The sequence below is a fragment of the Heterocephalus glaber genome, unplaced genomic scaffold (assembly GCF_053883595.1).
Source record: "Heterocephalus glaber isolate CG9 unplaced genomic scaffold, H.glaber_assembly_v1.0 deba00001431, whole genome shotgun sequence".
Taxonomy (NCBI): Eukaryota; Metazoa; Chordata; class Mammalia; order Rodentia; family Bathyergidae; genus Heterocephalus; species Heterocephalus glaber.
The window spans coordinates 4,506,109-4,522,701 of record NW_028258295.1 but is presented as its reverse complement, the minus strand read 5'-3'; the positions used below and the strand labels follow the sequence as shown (position 1 = coordinate 4,522,701).

The 16,593-nt window shown below is 37.9% G+C and overlaps 1 protein-coding gene and 2 pseudogenes across 1 annotated transcript; 1 reads left to right on the top strand and 2 right to left on the bottom strand.

Annotated features, from left to right (window-relative positions):
- Positions 1-3,140: 3,140 nt before the first annotated feature.
- LOC147827828 (olfactory receptor 8B3-like) lies at positions 3,141-4,088 on the bottom strand. The gene has a single exon (XM_087212634.1). It carries the CDS (start codon positions 4,065-4,067, stop codon positions 3,141-3,143), a length of 927 nt encoding a protein of 308 aa, XP_087068760.1. The 5' UTR covers positions 4,068-4,088.
- A 1,374-nt stretch (positions 4,089-5,462) lies between these two features.
- On the bottom strand, positions 5,463-8,667 carry LOC147827827 (olfactory receptor 8B3-like; annotated as a pseudogene).
- Positions 8,668-13,016: 4,349 nt separating this feature from the next.
- LOC147827826 (sin3 histone deacetylase corepressor complex component SDS3 pseudogene) lies at positions 13,017-13,837 on the top strand (annotated as a pseudogene).
- Positions 13,838-16,593: the final 2,756 nt, after the last annotated feature.

Below are 16,593 nucleotides of genomic sequence, written 5' to 3'. Positions count from 1 at the left end.
GTGTAAAATATGAAGTCTAAAAAGCAAAAGGTCTTCAAATCATTCCTCATTAGGGAAATGCAAATTTAAACCATGATGAGCCATCCCTACAATTCTATTAAATGGATCCCATCTGCTTTTTTATGAGTGCAGTTTTATTGGAAGGCATATATGAAGAGACCCAAGGGCTGAGCTGTGAGAGGGTCCTGAAGCAGCGCTCCTATGACTCTTCCTAGTGGCATCGGGGTGGATCCACCTCCTCACATAAGCTTCCACTGAGAAGCAGCTTTGAGCAATAAAGTCCACAGTATGTTTTCATTAATATATATTGGCAGTACCTAATGATTATGTGATTTGTGGGGAGTTGGTAAACATACATAACACATCTTAAATCTTTTTATTTCCCCTTTCCCTCTCCTCACTCTCCTCTACCTCTACCTCTAACGCTCCTTCCCATTTGCAAAAGATCTATGTCCCTGTTTCCTGTTATCTATCTTTAATTTTGCCCTTTAAATAATTTATACTTTGGGTTTTGCACATAAGAGAAAGCATGTATATAATTTATTTCCCTTAATAGTATGATCTCAAGGTGTATCCATCTTTTACAAGTTGTTCAAATTTACTCTTCTGTATGGCTGAGTAGTACTCCACCATGTATATAGACCACATTTTCTTTATCCATTCATTTGATGGACACATGAGCCACTTCCAAGGTTTAGCTAGTAAGAGTTGCACTGCCATAAACTAGGGTGTTCATGTATGCCTAGTATGATTTCTTTACATCTTTGGGAAAGATGCCTAGAAGAGGAATATCTAGGTCAAACTGAATTTCTATTTATAAGGGACTTTCTGAGGACTTTGTATCTTGTATTCCTTTTACAAAGTATTTGAAGTTTTGAAGTTAATTTTACAAAAATAAAATTGAGGGAGTTAATTTTAAAGGAAGTTTAACACTTTAAAAAAGAAACAGACTTCCTTATTTAGAGATTCTTCAAATGAAAGATCAGTGATCCAGTTTAAGATAGGCTTGGTCAGTTCAAGTGCCAATGAAATACATAATGTGCACACATAACCTCTGCAATGCCTTCAAAGGATACCAAAAGACACAGATATTATCTATTTAAATATACTTTTATTTAAGAGGGAAAATAATTTGATCAAAAGGAACAGTAAAAGCTATTTAAACAAATCCTTACCAAGTTCAGCAATTATAGACAGCTGAAACTTGTGGGGAAATACCAAACACACTGGTGTTGCAGCCATCAGATGGGGAAGGAGTGGTTACTTCAAGGCTTAAATGAAAAATTTAGCAAAGCCACACATATAAACATACAAGAAAACAGACCATTGACATTCAATTTTGCAGTAAACACTAAATTGAAAGTTTTTTTAAAAGTTAAAATAGTATATTATTACAATTATCTCAGAAATTATTTAAATTGCCATTTGGTGCATCAGATTAGGAATTTTCAAATAGTCATTGACTATGGTTCCCGAAAGAAAAAAGTATCCATCATCCTATTCTTGAAAAGAAATTATCATAATTTATTTAATTTACCAAATGTAGTTTTCTAATTCTCACTGCTCTCCAAGGAGAGATATCAGGTTTTAATTCTTTAAATTCCAAATAGGAACAGTATATTAAAATCAATAAAAGCAGGAGTGATTTAGTTGTTCCCAGATCCTCCTGCCCTCCAGGTTAACTGTTCTTTAAAATCAAATGGCCTAAGCCTGTGTTCCATCCAGAGAAACCTATAGTTTTCATATTTCCTGGGCCTTCCATAAAAGAGAAGGGAGAAGAGCCTTCATTTTCCCAATATTTGAATTTTTAAATTCTTTCATTCTAACTTTAATTTTAATTAACATTCACTGTTTGATTTCTTGAAGTTGTTGTCCTTTTGATTCCTGGTTCTCCACAAATATGGTCATTTTTATTCCTAAAACAATATTAATGTATGTCCATTCTGGCTCATAAGTTTTCCCACAGCTCCCTGATGAGTGGAGGATAATTAGAGGACTCTGCAGAACAAGATACAAGGTCAGATTTAAATGCTGTTAAATTTTCATTGGTCATTCTTCAAACAGAGATCTCTTTAATTGACAGCGTGTTTCTCTGGGAACTGGTTTGTCGGTTTCATTCTATCGCAGGTCCCAGTGTTCTCAATTAAAAGACCCTGAAAATGAATTCTAATTCTCCTTCTCAAAAAAATTCTGTTGCCAACTTGTGTCAGTCATTTCCCATGTATTCTGACCCCACAAAATCTACCATCAGGTTGTGCACGTGAACAAAAACTTAACTCAAGAACCTTTAGAAAAATTCCTATATAGTCCTGTGTAATTCCTTCTTCCTCTATCCCTTCCTTCCCTACCTTCTTCCTTCCTTCCCTCTCCATCTCTCCTTCCTTCTTTCCCTCCTTCATTGTCAACATGGATTTTTCCTCATAAATAATGAATAATTCTGTACACAATAAAAGAAAGTGACACTATTCTGATATGGTGTTTTGGGGGATGAGACAATTTTCATTTGTCAGTTGTTATCGAAACATGAGTCCCACAGGCTGCCTTTCTATACTCTAGTTTTTCTGGCTTACATTGGGCAGGAATATGTTTCTTTCATATGCTACCATTTTACAAATATAGATCTTTTTGCATAGTCCATCAAATAGAACCTCTATTGCAGCAATAAACACTATGCGTTATACTTTTTAGAAAGATATATTTACTGTACCTTGTGAAGTGTAACTAATACTTCCTAGATTATCAATGTATATTCATTGAGTGAAAGGGCTAGTGAAACTCAGAGAGATGAATAATTTAGACTCCCTTAGCTGCTTAAGGAAAAAAGAAAGCCTAACACTACCTGTTAGTACTCTGATTTAAAGTCTACTACTTTTCCTAGATTACTGTGTCAACCTCATTTTCTTAGTCCTTTTCACTTAATTCATACATAACAGAAAAAATGGTGAAAGGAGATATTGTACAATTATAAGGAAAGAGAGAAAACATACTGTAAAAAAAAAAAGATTTGGAAAACAAGGTAAGTTTCAAATATTGCCCCCCCCAACTATGAAAGAAAGTTTTGACCAAAAATATTTTATGTGAACTCAGAACTTATTTGTGCTGCAAGCACAAGCACAGAGAGATAATGTTCCTGATCAAAGCTATCTTTTGCTCAAAGATTTTCTCAGGGCAAGTTTCACATCTTTGTTCCTCAAGCTATAGACTAAAGGGTTCATTATGGGAACCACAATGGTATAAAAGACAGAAGAGATTTTCCCCTCATCCATAGACCAAGCAGAGGATGGCTTAAGATACATAAACGCAGCTGATCCAAAGAAGATGGAAACAACAATTATGTGGGAACTGCAGGTGCTGAAAGCTTTAGACCTGCCCTCAGTGGAGCTTATTTTAAATATGCTAGAGAGGATGAACATATATGAGAAAAAGATTGTAACAGTGGGCACAATGACATTGATCCCCGCCACAATGAAAACCTCCAATTCATTGACGTAGGTGCTGGTGCAGGAGAGCTGCATCACAGGGAGAATGTCACAGAAATAGTGGTTGATGGTGTTTGCATCACAGAAAGTCAGTCTCAGCATGCATCCTGTGTGGGCCATGGCAGTAGAAAATGCCATCAGGTATGAACCAAGCATAAGACTGCAACACACCTTAGGGGACATGACAGTGTTATACAACAGTGGATTACAGATGGCCACATAGCGATCACAGGCCATTGACGTCAGCACATAGCATTCAGAAATGACAAAAAACCCATAAAAGTAGAGCTGAGCCATACACCCTCTGTAGGAGATAACATTCTTCTTGGATATGAAGTTCATGAGCATCTTGGGTATAAATACAGAAGGGTAATTAAGGTCAATGAAGGATAAGTTAAAGAGAAAAAAGTACATGGGAGTGTGAAGATGAGAATTCAATGCAATTAGAGTTATTAAGCCCAAATTTCCTAACACAGTGAGCACATACACTACTAGAAATAGGAAGAACAGTGGTATTTGGAGATCTGGCCGGTCTGTTAACCCCATCAGAATAAACTCAGTCACAAAAGAGCCATTTTCAGGAGCCATTCTTCTCTATAGAATCTGTGGATACAGGAAAGAAGGATTGCATCATACCACACCCACTCTTCCAACAATATCTTCCTTGCAAATGTGAGGCATAAGCTGTGAATGTCCAGACCTAACCCGCCTGGGTCCATGACACTTGCCTTTAATGTTACCTGCTACTGAGTGACACTGTCTTCCCCTCACTTAAGTCTTCAAAGCTAAACACACTGAAAAGCATCATGAGTAGAGCCAAGCCCAGTGGTGCCATATGAAAACATAGCTGCCTTGAAAAAACAAAGGAAAAACAAAGCTAGAACAGCATAGAATTTTTTCTCTCATCTCATCAGTTCCTCCTTTGTTTGGATCCTCCATTCACTAGTAAAATTGGAGCCAGAGGTCTTTCATCTTGATATTGAATTCTAAAGCAGATTAGACTCTGTTTGCTTGAACCATAAAAACTGTTCTAATCTAAACAAAACAACCAGACCCTAAGAATGAGTGGTTCCATTACAGTCCCATGATGCAGAAAATCTTATGTCTAGAAGAGTGAGAGATCTGTCCATGGAAAGGGTGCTTACTAACTAAAATACTGCACCCCTGTGTCCAATATTCCTAAGAACATCATCTACTTCTCTTTCAAAGATGTACTTCTGCTAGTTGTACTTGAGTCGTGGGAAAGCAGAAAATGGGGAAAAAATGACATATATCAGATTCCTGGACTTCACCTCAAAACATGAGTTCCTTATGCTAATTATGAAAAGCAAGACACAGAAAGAGAAATAATGTCAGATCTTGCATGTGTGTGCAAATCTAAAATAGTGCATTCATATGGGCAGAGAGTAGAATGTTGATTGTTATTAGCCAGTGAGAAACTCAGGTGATTTTGTCCAAAGGGTATTAAGATCAATTACATAAACAATGAAACATTCGAGATCTAATGTAAAACATGGTAATAATAGTTAATACTGTATCATATACTCATGATTTGATAAAAAATAGATCTTTAAAATTTCTTTTGGGGGACGGGGATTTAGCTCAGTTGTTCCGCCTCCTGCCTCACAAGCGCAAGGACCCGAGTTCAATCCCTGGTACCAAAAAAAAAAAAAAATTCTTTTCATTATATATCTGTGTGTATATCACATAAGTTAATAATTTTCATTGTTCAGATCATTTTACAATGTGTATGTATGTCAGCAATCAATTTGTATATTGCATATACATAATTATACATGTTAGTGATAACTCAGTAAAGATTTTATTGGAAGATATTCATATAGATGGATGTCAAAACTTACCCTTCTTAGGGGAGAAAACTTGGTGCTCCTTTGTTGTATTTTACCCTTGGTCCTGAAAGGACAATTTGGGTTTCTGGCTTTGATTCCTTTGATCCTAAGAGGATAAAATAGACTTAATTTCTCATATTCGCAGGAAGTCTTTCTGAATTAGTGGTCGTAATTTACAGTGATAGCGGTAACTTCTCTGAAGCATCAGCTTTGGAGAAAAATAAACAGCCCTTCTTATTATAATTGTCACTACATGAGACATCAGAATATTCAATGTGCATTTAATTGCATAATGCACTTGTCTGTAAACAAGGAAGAAGAGTCCTCAGTTTCTGCACAGAGAAGAGAGTTTAGATTTAAAAAAAGAAAGGAAGGGATTGTGTTTACTTCTTAAGCCACAATGTGTATTGAATTCCCTAGACACTCAATATTTTCTCCAGTTTTCCTTTCTCTTCGGGGACTGTACATCTCCCATGGTAGAGCCAAAATTAAACTCCTATCTCCCCATCACTGTGATCTCTCAAAGGAAATGCATTCCTTGGGTTCTTTGTTGTTTGTTCCCACATCTTTAATGATCATCTTCTGTAGAGTTTGTATATATGCTTCCTTGTTGTTTGATCTGAAGTTTTTGACCTTTAAACACTTAGTAGAAATGTCTCCCCAAGTATCCTGCTGAGCTCTTAAATATAACACTTCAGCAGTGTAGTTAGAAATTTCTAAATTCGTCATACACAAGATGGAGAAATTAGTTACAAGGTCTATGTTGGAATCCTTCCCCGTGCTTCCAAATGATAATATCTTGGACAAGTAACTTAACATGTCTGTGCTACAGATTCACATTTATCAAATAGAGATGGTTAAAGTAACATGCATTTCACTGGATTGTTGTGATGATTATATAAGAAGAAAAGAAAAAGGGTGAAAATGATGGAATGCATGAGGAAAATAGTCAAATATCAACTTGAGTATAGATGTCCTTCAGTATGAAGAAGCTGTGTTCAGATTAATTCATCACACACTGCAAATATACTAAAATGGAAATGCATTTAATACAGCTGTGCTACCAAACAACATAGCTTGGCTGTGCCCATTTTAACTGTGCTCAGAATGCTTACATTAACTTAAAGCATCACAAGAGCATATGAAACAAAAGGTCAAAATTTGAGAATCAAAATGCAGTTTCTCAGAACTAGACAAGAAAAGGTCATTAGCCAAAGAAAAGGTCAAAATTCGAGCATTCCTATGGATTTTGTTCCTTTCATGCTCTTGTACAATCGAAACACTGTAAGTTGAACCATTTTAAACTGGGGACAATCTGTGATTATGTTCTCATCTTTTCTGGTGTACCTTCTGGCATCACAGTCATCACAAATTTTTATCAAATTTTAATTACTGTGTTCATCTATAAACTACATATTATATTACTTACATCTTTTTATGGAAGTGATGTATGAATTCATGAATGTAGAGAGTAGTATCAATTATAAGTTGGTGGAAGAAACTTTTGATAAATGTTTTGCCCTTTTTTTCACTTTCCCTGCTGTCACTTTGAGAATCATATGAGTTCTTCAGTGTTAAACACCAAGGGAAGTAATTCTTTCCAAGGGTATTTCAAAGAGAGTAAGAACTTGAAGACTTGACAAACTCATGAAGAATGCAACTTTTACCTCATAGTGAGAAAACAGGACATGGTTTTCCGTTCTTATAACTACTCCATGGTTAGAGGTGATAGTGCAATATGGCAAGAAAACAAGAAATGGCAGTTACATTGTAAAGGAGGAAACAAGATAACTTTCTCAGCAGATAATGATTGCTCACAGTAACATTCAAGACACTCTAAAAAACCAATTCTACTACAAGTTATAAATAAATTTAGAATGCCTCAGAACATCAAATCTGTCTCAGTCCATTTCTTGCTGGTAAAACAGAATGCTACAGATGGGTGACTTATAAGAAACAAATTCAGTAGCTTTCTGTTCTGGAGTCTTAGATATCCAAGACCAAGACACCAGCATCTGGTAAGGGACTTCTTGCAGCATAATAAAATGATGCTTGGCATCACATGGCAGAAAAGCAAAAAGAAGCTGAGAGGAAAAGTGAAGGTGGTAAGGAGACTAGAATGAGCCAGAGAGGGGCCAGACATGTCATTGTATAAGGAACCTACTCCCACATTAACTGCGTACTAACTCTTCAGACTATTACAAAGACAATTAAATTTCTACATGAGTTTAGGGGGAGACATTTAAACTGTAAGGTCAATATTATTTCTTCTTATTAACAATGAACAATTAAAAATTTGAAATTTTATAAGGCAGTACCGTTTACAACAGTACCAAAAACTATGAAACTTTAGTCACAAACATAATAATACAGTATATGCAATATATGTATGCCATGAAATAAAAACACTAATTAAAAATTGAAGATGTACTCATGAAGAGGGCTTCCATAACTGCTTTACAAAGTTCCAAGAATGACAACATGACATTGTTTGTAGTAAAGCGGAGTATTTTGAGGGAACATATATCCTTTACGGCAATACATTTTTTTCTTAAATTCTTTTATTGGTACATTTTAGGTATACGATACATTTACATTTATCTTTGGGTGCTTGTACCTGTACATGATGTATCAATTCAACAGCTGCTAGATGATGCAATACATTTTTTGATTTAAACATTAATTTGGTTTTCTGATCACCACTTGTAGAGATAGAAAGATAACTGCCCTTTGTGGAGCTGATGTGAAAGACAGTGAAGACAATGAAACCATGAGGGATGAACATGGTGAGACTGGGCACAATGATATTGATCCCCACTACAATGAAAACCTCTGATTCCTTGATATAGGTGCTGGTGCAGGAGAGCTGCATCACAGGGAGAATGTCGAAGAAATAGTGGTTGATGGCGTTTGCGTCACAGAAGGTCAGTCTTAGCATGCTTCCTGTGTGGGCCATGGCACCAGAAAATGCCATCAGGTATGAGCCAAGCATTTGGTTGGAACACACTTTAGGGGACATGACAGTGTTATACAACAGCAGATTACAGATGGCCACATAGCGATCATAAGCCAGTGACGTCAGCACATAGCTCTCAGCAATAATAAAAAGCAATAAAAGTGTAGCTGAGTCTTACACCCTCTGTAGGAGATAACATTCTTCTTTGATATGAAGTTCATGAACATATTCAGTGTAAATACAGAAGAATAACAGAAGTCTATGAAGGATTAAATTTAAGAGGAAAAAATTACACAGGGGTGTGAGGATGTGAACTCAGCTAAATTGGAGTTGTTAAACCTAAACTTGCCAACACAGTGACCACATGAATTACTAGAAACATATTCTGTTAAGCCTAGTAGAATCAATTCAGACACAGAAGAGCCATTTTGGAAGTCAAATTGTCATTATTTGCAGATGACATGATACTCTATAGAGAAGACCATAAAAACTCCATGAAAAGTCTTCAAGACTTAATAACCAAATTCAGTAAAGTAGCTGGATACAAGGTCAACATAGAAAAATCAATAGCTTTTCTGTACACAAGAAACAGACTCACTGATAGAGAAATGGATAAATCAATTCCTTTCACAATAGCATCCAAAAAATTGAAATACCTGGGAATCAACCTAACAAAGAAATCAAAGACCTCTACTCTGAAAACTACAGCACTCTTAAAAAAGAGATTAAAGAAGATATCAGAAAATGGAAAGACATCCCTTACCCCTGGGTAGGAAGAATAAACATAGTGAAAATGGCCGTACTTCCAAAACTGCTATATAGGTTCAATGCAGCCTCAACTGAAATTCCAGCAGCATACCTCACAGACCTTGAGAAAACAGTCCAAAAATATATTTGGAACAAGAGACCTAGAATAGCAAAACCAATTCTCCCCAATAAAGACAAGATACAGGGTATCACAACCCCCAACTTGAAACTATACTACAAAGCTACTGGGATAAAAACAGCATGGTACTGCCAAAGAAACAGACCTGAGGACCAGTGGAACAGATTAGAAGATGCAGAAACAACTCCAGACACACTCAGCCACCTCATCTTCGACAAAGGAGCCAAACACCCTTAACGGAGGAAAGATAGCATCTTTAATGAACTGTGCTGGTAAAATTGGGTTTCAACCTGCCAAAGATTAAAATTAGACTTGTATCTCTCCCCGTGCAGTAAACTAAAATCAAAATGGACTAAAGATCTAAATACAAAACAGAAACACTAAACCGACTGCAAGAGAGGTTATGTAGAACTCTTAAAGACATTGGTGTAGGAAAAGATTTTATGAAGAAAACCTCAGTTCCCCGTGAACTAGCACAAACAATCAACAAATGGTATCTCTTCTTACTAAAAAGCTTCTGCACAGGAAGAGGAACCACCAACAGTGTGCAGAGACAACCAACAATGTGGGAAAAAATTTTCACCAGCTGTCCCTCGGACAACGGTCTGCTATCTAGAATCTATAGAGAACTTAAAAAACCAGACCTCTCAAACTTAAAGAATCAATCCAAAAATGGGCATCTGAAATGAACAGACATTTCTCAGACAAAGAAGTAGAAATAGCAAATGAACATATTAAAAAATGTTCAACATCACTGGTCATTTGAGAGATGCAAATGAAAACAACGCTGAGATTTCACCTCACTCCAGAAAGAATGGCTGCTATCATGACATCAACCAATAACAAATGCTGGCGGGGCTGTAGGGAAAAAGGAATCTTACTCCACTTCTGGTGGGAGTGTAGACTGGTGAAACCAGTGAGGAAATCTGTATGGAGATACCTCAAATCACTAGGATTGGAAGTCTCAATTGACCCAGCTATTCCCTTCCTGGGTATCTTCCCCAAAGAATTAAAATTATCTACCGCAGCAATATGTGTGCACCCATGTTTACAGCGGCACAGTTTGTATTAGCTAACACTTGGAAACAGACCAATTGCCCATCAACTGGAGACTGCATAAAGGAAATGTGGATTTTCTATAAAATGGAGTACTACTCAGCCATAAGGAATGAGAAATTAGAGACATTATAGCTAAATGGATGCACATTGAGGTGACACTCTTAAGTGAAATAAATAGGACACGTATGTGTAAATACCAAATAGTTTTTCTAGTGTGAGAAACTGAAAGTGTAAATAAGGACTAAAAGGTATAATAGATAATGTGAAATAGGAGGAAAAGGGGCAAAGGGGAAGTTGGAGGAGTAGGGGTAAAGAAGGAAGGGAATGGAATTAATATGAGAAAAAGAAAAAATGGAAACAAAGTCTTTGTAGATAGGGAGGGTTGGAGGGGTTGAAGGTAGGGCAGGGGAATGGGGAAAAAAATAAGAACCAAGAGTGAATATGTAAAGGTACAAATTTCCAGTGATTAATGTCGTTACATTTTATACCTAAAATGTACCAATAAAATTAATTAAAATTAAAACTATCAAATATAATTGTTCTGTTGACTATGTGGTATATACTTTCAATTCATATAAGTAGTAATTATCTGATAATCTTGGTTCCTTATACATAATGTTGCAGAGTGTGTTTCCCTTTTCTTTCCCCATTTACTGAGTCTAGCAGTTTTAAACTCGTAGGTAACACATCGGGGTAAAATCCTAAATAAGACAAAGGAAACGATATACAGAAATCTAATATTTAAGTTACAAAAGGCATAATGTTAATTTAATGCATCATAAATTCAATGCCTAACTAGCCTTTTTCATCTTTCTCTGTTACAAGATGTCATTTGTTGTCTTATGTTTCTGGAAATATTTCATAATTGTGTTAGTACAATTCATTGTTTTATGTTTGAAGAGTCTGCATTTTGAGGAGTTTGAAAACAATGAGGAAGCTTACTTCTTTTGTACTATTTATTAAGCCTATCTATATGTAAGTATAGAATGAAGTTTCTATTACACATAAGTCCCTTTTTTATATAAATATATACCTGTATATGTTCATTTTTTCACACACAGAGAAATACATATTTATAAAATGGATTGAACATTCCAAGGCATGTGGATTGACTTACACCTTAAAATCACACAGGTAAGCAAAAGAATGTTGGAACATAAGGTACCTGAACCATAAATTTCCACAGAAGCAATGATTTAACATCCACGGACAGAAAAATTCCAACACAAAGTTTTGTAGCTACAACAGAGCCCAAAAGCAAGAAGGACTGCTTTCAGAAAGTACCTCTGTCTCACTAGGATTTTTATTTGCTGATGTTTGATGAATCTCTGGGAGAAGCATTGGTGATCGCTAGTCCATTTTATTCTCACTGGGTGAGAAGTAGGAATACACTATGTCCGGTGTCCTGTTAGTACTTTGAGACAGCCTATGTATGCAGTCTTCTTAGCAGTGCTCAGAAAATTTTGGGGCATTGAAAGGGCAATGTACTTCTTCCCTAGTTTAAGTAGAGATGTGTTGTTCAAATTTTTGACTCCAGTCTCTGCACTGAGCTGAGGGGATTTGGATATGCTGAATGGCAGGCTAAATTGCTGTATCTTTTCTAAGTGGCACCTGGTGATCAGAGTGGCCTCTGTCCTGTGCCCACTCAGTGTGATGAGAACAGGAGATAGATGTTTATCTTCTGAATAACCTATGAAAAAGATGGGGCACTGGATGCATGATGTACCTCAATCTTTTCCTATGAGAAGTTTCTGTCCCAATTTTATGGTGCTATGACAGGAATAAGGACCATGGCAAGAGGGTAACTCATATGTTCCCACATGATTCAATGTGGTTGATTTCATGGTAGACCAGGCTCCAGGAGTACCATAACCAGTTTTGGAAATTCTCATAACTGAAATTTGTCCATGAATATCATTGAATTGCTGTGCTCATAGGGGAAAGGTGATGTAGGATCTCCTATTCTACTGTCTGGTTGACTGAAAAATCAGAGTTTATTTTTGGTTCTTCCGTGGGGGATATACACTCTCTATATAAAAGGGAAAGAGAGAGCACAATATTAAGTCCCTAAGGAACCACAGACATGTTAGGGTTCAAATTGTAAATACAACTTCTTATTTCCTATTACACCTAGACTCTGTTCCCTGGAGATGACACTGAGCCATTTTGTTTCCTGATTAAAGCTGTTCACTGTATGAAAATTAGCTGAAATGTACAATTTATATACTTTTATGTGTGTGGCTGTGCTAAATTTCACAGTAAAATAAAATTGTAAAACTTTTACTAGAGTCCTATTGTATGGAACAATCAGCACATCATAAACAGACATTAAGAATTTTTATTCTTGCAGGGGGCAGAGCTCAGCACAGACAGGCGGCTCTGCTCCTGGAGTTGAGGGAGCCCTTGGGCCCTGCTAGGCAGAGGTCTTCTCCCCAGCTCTTGTGGCCACGGTGGTTCCCCTGGACAGAGTCAGCCTTGGTCAGAGGCAACATGAGGAGCTGGAGAGCACTGAGGACGAGGAGCGCAGCTGTTGGGGCCATGGGTCAGAGGAGGACACTGAGGATGCTAGTGAAACTGACCTGGCAAAGTATGATGAAGATCATGTAGAAATGAAGGGACAGATGTATCAGGGCAAACTGGCTTCTCTCAAGAGGCAGCTGCAACAACTGCATGAAGAAACATTACAGGAATATCAGAAGAGAATGAGGGCCAGGGATTTAGCTCAGTGGTTCACCTGCCTGCCTCAGAAGCACAAGGACCTGAGTTCAATCCCCAGTACAAAAAAAAAAAAAAAAAAAATGCAAATGCTTTGGGCAGGGGATTTAGCTCAGTGGTTCTGCCGCAAGTTCCTGAATTTGATCCCCTGTACCAAAAAACAAAAAAACAAGCAAACAAACAAAAAAACCCAGAAGAGAATGAAAAAGCTGGATCAGCAGTACAAGGAGAGGATCCAAAATGCAGAATTCTTCCTCCAGCTGGAAACTGAACAAGTGGAAAGAAATTACATTAAAGAAAAGAAAGCAGCAGTGAAATAATTTGAAGACATGAAGGTTGAATTGAAAGAGAACCTGATTGCTGAGTTAGAAGAAAAGAAGAAAATAATTGAAAATGAAAAGCGACCATGGAACTGATGGGAGAGTCTATGGAAGTGAAACCCATCATGACTAGAAAGTTGCTGAGGTGACCAAATGATCCTGTCCCTGTCCCAGACAAGAGAAGAAAATCTGCTCCTGCTCAGCTAAAGTATTTATTAACTGATGAGCAGATCATGGAGGATCTGAGAACATTAAATAAGTTTAAGTCACCCAAGAGACCAGCATCCCCTTCTTCTCCTGAACAATTGCCTGCTACACCTGTGGAGTCTCCAGCCCAGAGATTGGAGGCTCAGATAGAAGATGGCAAGCTGTACTATGACAAGAGATGGTATCACAAGAGCCAGGCCATCTATCTGGAGTCAAAGGACAACCAGAAACTGAGATGCATGATCAGCTCAGTTGGATCCAATGAGAGCTGGGTGAGGAAGGCAAGTGACAGCACCAAGATGAAGATCTATCTGGGCCAGCTTCAGCATGGACTCTTTGTAATCCACTGGGGGCCAGTGGCTTGACTTTCTACAGTGTCCCTTTTCCCTTGACCCTTTTTCTGGAGTGGTTTTTATTTTTGTTTTGTTTTCTTCTTACTAGAAATTTTTTTAACTTACTGGTAATAACTATTTGGCCTTGGAAATGGAGAGCACTGTTGTGGATTCCACAAGGCACTTTTGTGGCTGGCCACTTCCGTCTTTGTGTCCTTCTTTCCTGCCTCAACTTCTTCTAGACATCTGTCATGATGGACTCTTTTTTGTTTTGTTTTGTTTTGTTTTTTGTTTTTTGGTACCAGGGATGGAACTTGGGTCCTTGCGCTTATGGTGCAGGTGACGGAACCACTGAGCTAAATCCCTGGCCCCGTCATGATGGACTCTTACTTTCGGGAGTATTGGGGGTTTGATTTATTTTATTTCTTTGTTTTTTTGCTTAGGCTTTATTTTAAAAACCTCCTTTGAGTTTGAAGGGACAAGCCTTTTTGTTAATTATCTTTTGGTCTTTCTCCTGTGAAAAAAGCAGGAAGGAATGCACTTTTTGGTGCATTTTCATGTTTTGAATCTGATTAGTGGATCACCACATAGCTGCTTTCCTTGTCAAGCCCAATTCACTGTTTTCTCAGCAGCTTGGGGCAGAGGTCCCAGCAGAAGGAGATTAATTCTCCTGGGTCGAAGCCTTCTTGGGGAAACAGATGCCTTGTGTAACATCTGGCACATGCCATCCATTCCCCAGGCCGAACGACAGGAGACTGTGCACTGCAGCAAATGCAGCTGGGGTAGGGACATTTCATATTCATAATGTGCTGAAGTTACCATATTTTTAAATGTTATTTAATGCTGGTGATTTAGTCCAACATACTTACTCTAGCTCAGGCTGGAACACTAAGTTTTCATTTGTAATTCCTTTCTCTCCCCAGTTCCCAAGTAGATAGAAGTAGCACATGTCACAGGGTGATCATCTGGGTTATCTCTCATAGGCAGGACAGCAAGGTTGATAGTATAATAATCGGTGATCTGTAGGCTTGATGCATAATTCAGAGATCACTCTCAGTGCTGGTATCATTATCAAACATTGGCCATTCCTCACCATGGAACCTTGTCATCAGGCCCTGGGCACTTGTAGCCTCTCAGGAGACCTGGCTCCATTGGAGACAAGGAAAGCTGTGCTATGGCTGCGGCCAAACCTGTGTTCTTCCTGATGAGTCCTAATGAAACAGTCTTCCCTGCACTCCCTGCTTCTTCCCTTCTGCCCCTTGATTGAGAAGTGATTGGTTCACTGGTGATGGGGTTTTTATATTCTAGCTGCCATCTTGTGGTTTCAAGCATTTGGGGCTAGAGCATCTGTTAGCATCTCTCTGGGCAGTCAGTAGAATTTACACATTTTAGGAAATCATTATAAGTAATTCCCTTGGTTCCTTGATCACAGTCACTTGGAATCTCTTTATGTTGTCTCTTGATCTACATACCCCATAGCAAGGGGACTGTGATGACAAATAAATCACCTCCTCAGTTCTGGCTTCTATGGATACCAAATGGTTCTCAGAGTAAAGACTTATACAGATATATTTTTGTTTTAATTTATATCCATTTTCCTCCTTTTTAAAAATCGGTATTCAAGACTTATTTAGAAAACAGGAAAAATGTTGTTTATCAAAAGCTCCCCAAGTGTTCTCTTTCTTCTCTATCTTCCATTCCCTCATTGTTAGGATCTTCACTACAGTGAACCAAGGCCACAGTAAGCAGAGGCCTCACCACTGGTTTGTTCTGTGAGGGATAACTTTTCTTGCTTGAATTACCACTGGTGTGTGTCCTACCATATAACATGTTTATCAGGTCCCCTGTGATAGAAATTTATTTAGATACATTCAGAACGCATCTGCCATCAAAAGTCTTTAAAAAATTAAGAGAAAATAAAAACAACCTGATCATCTTCCTTGTCCTCCTCAGTAGTGTGCTAAAGTGTCTTTTTATTGTAAAGGATTGTGTTGATAGCCACTGGAAGCTGTGGTTTGAAGCAACAACAAGTTGTCTTTTTTTCTTTCCTTTCTGGTCTTACCTTTGTGCTTTGTGAAGTAACTATTTATTTGAAGACCATAGTAAGGACTCCTTTGTGTCCTCTTCTCTGTAATGTTTGAGGATATTTGAGGTCATGTTTAGACATGGTCTTGACGCTACTGCTGCTTTCTCCTCAGTGTCTTTACAACCCTTAATCATGACCTCTCGAGAATAGGGGGAAATGTGAGCAGACTCAAGACACTGTATAGTAAGTTATAGTCCTAGTACCAGATTTAATTTTTATTTAGTCACCCCAGAGGTGAAAAAGTGGTAGTTGAACCATTCTGACAGACCTCTGTGGTGACCAAGGCCAGAAGTCCTCCACTGATAAGTTGAGCTCCTTCTGTGATGGACAACTAAAAATGGAAGCAGACTCTTGAGATTTCTGAAATAAGAGGGGCTGGTTTTCAGCCTGGCTGGCATTCTTACTTTACAAGGTCTTTGTCTTATAGTAGACACCAGCACATGTATTCAGCTGTGCCCTGCAAGTGACCCTTTGAAAAAGGCTGTTCCAGACAGTTCTGACCAAGAACCTGTGTGTGTGGTTTCTTAGAGACATCTTCCTCAAGTGTTCTATCCAGTGTTTGCTCGGGATTTGTCCCAATACTTATTATACCTCCACATGGGGATGTTTATGTGTCCTCCCCTCTTTGTCCAATTCTCCCCAATCTAGTGTCCTGTTGTACAATTTCCAGGTAGATGTCTGTACCCATACCAAAGGCAAAGTG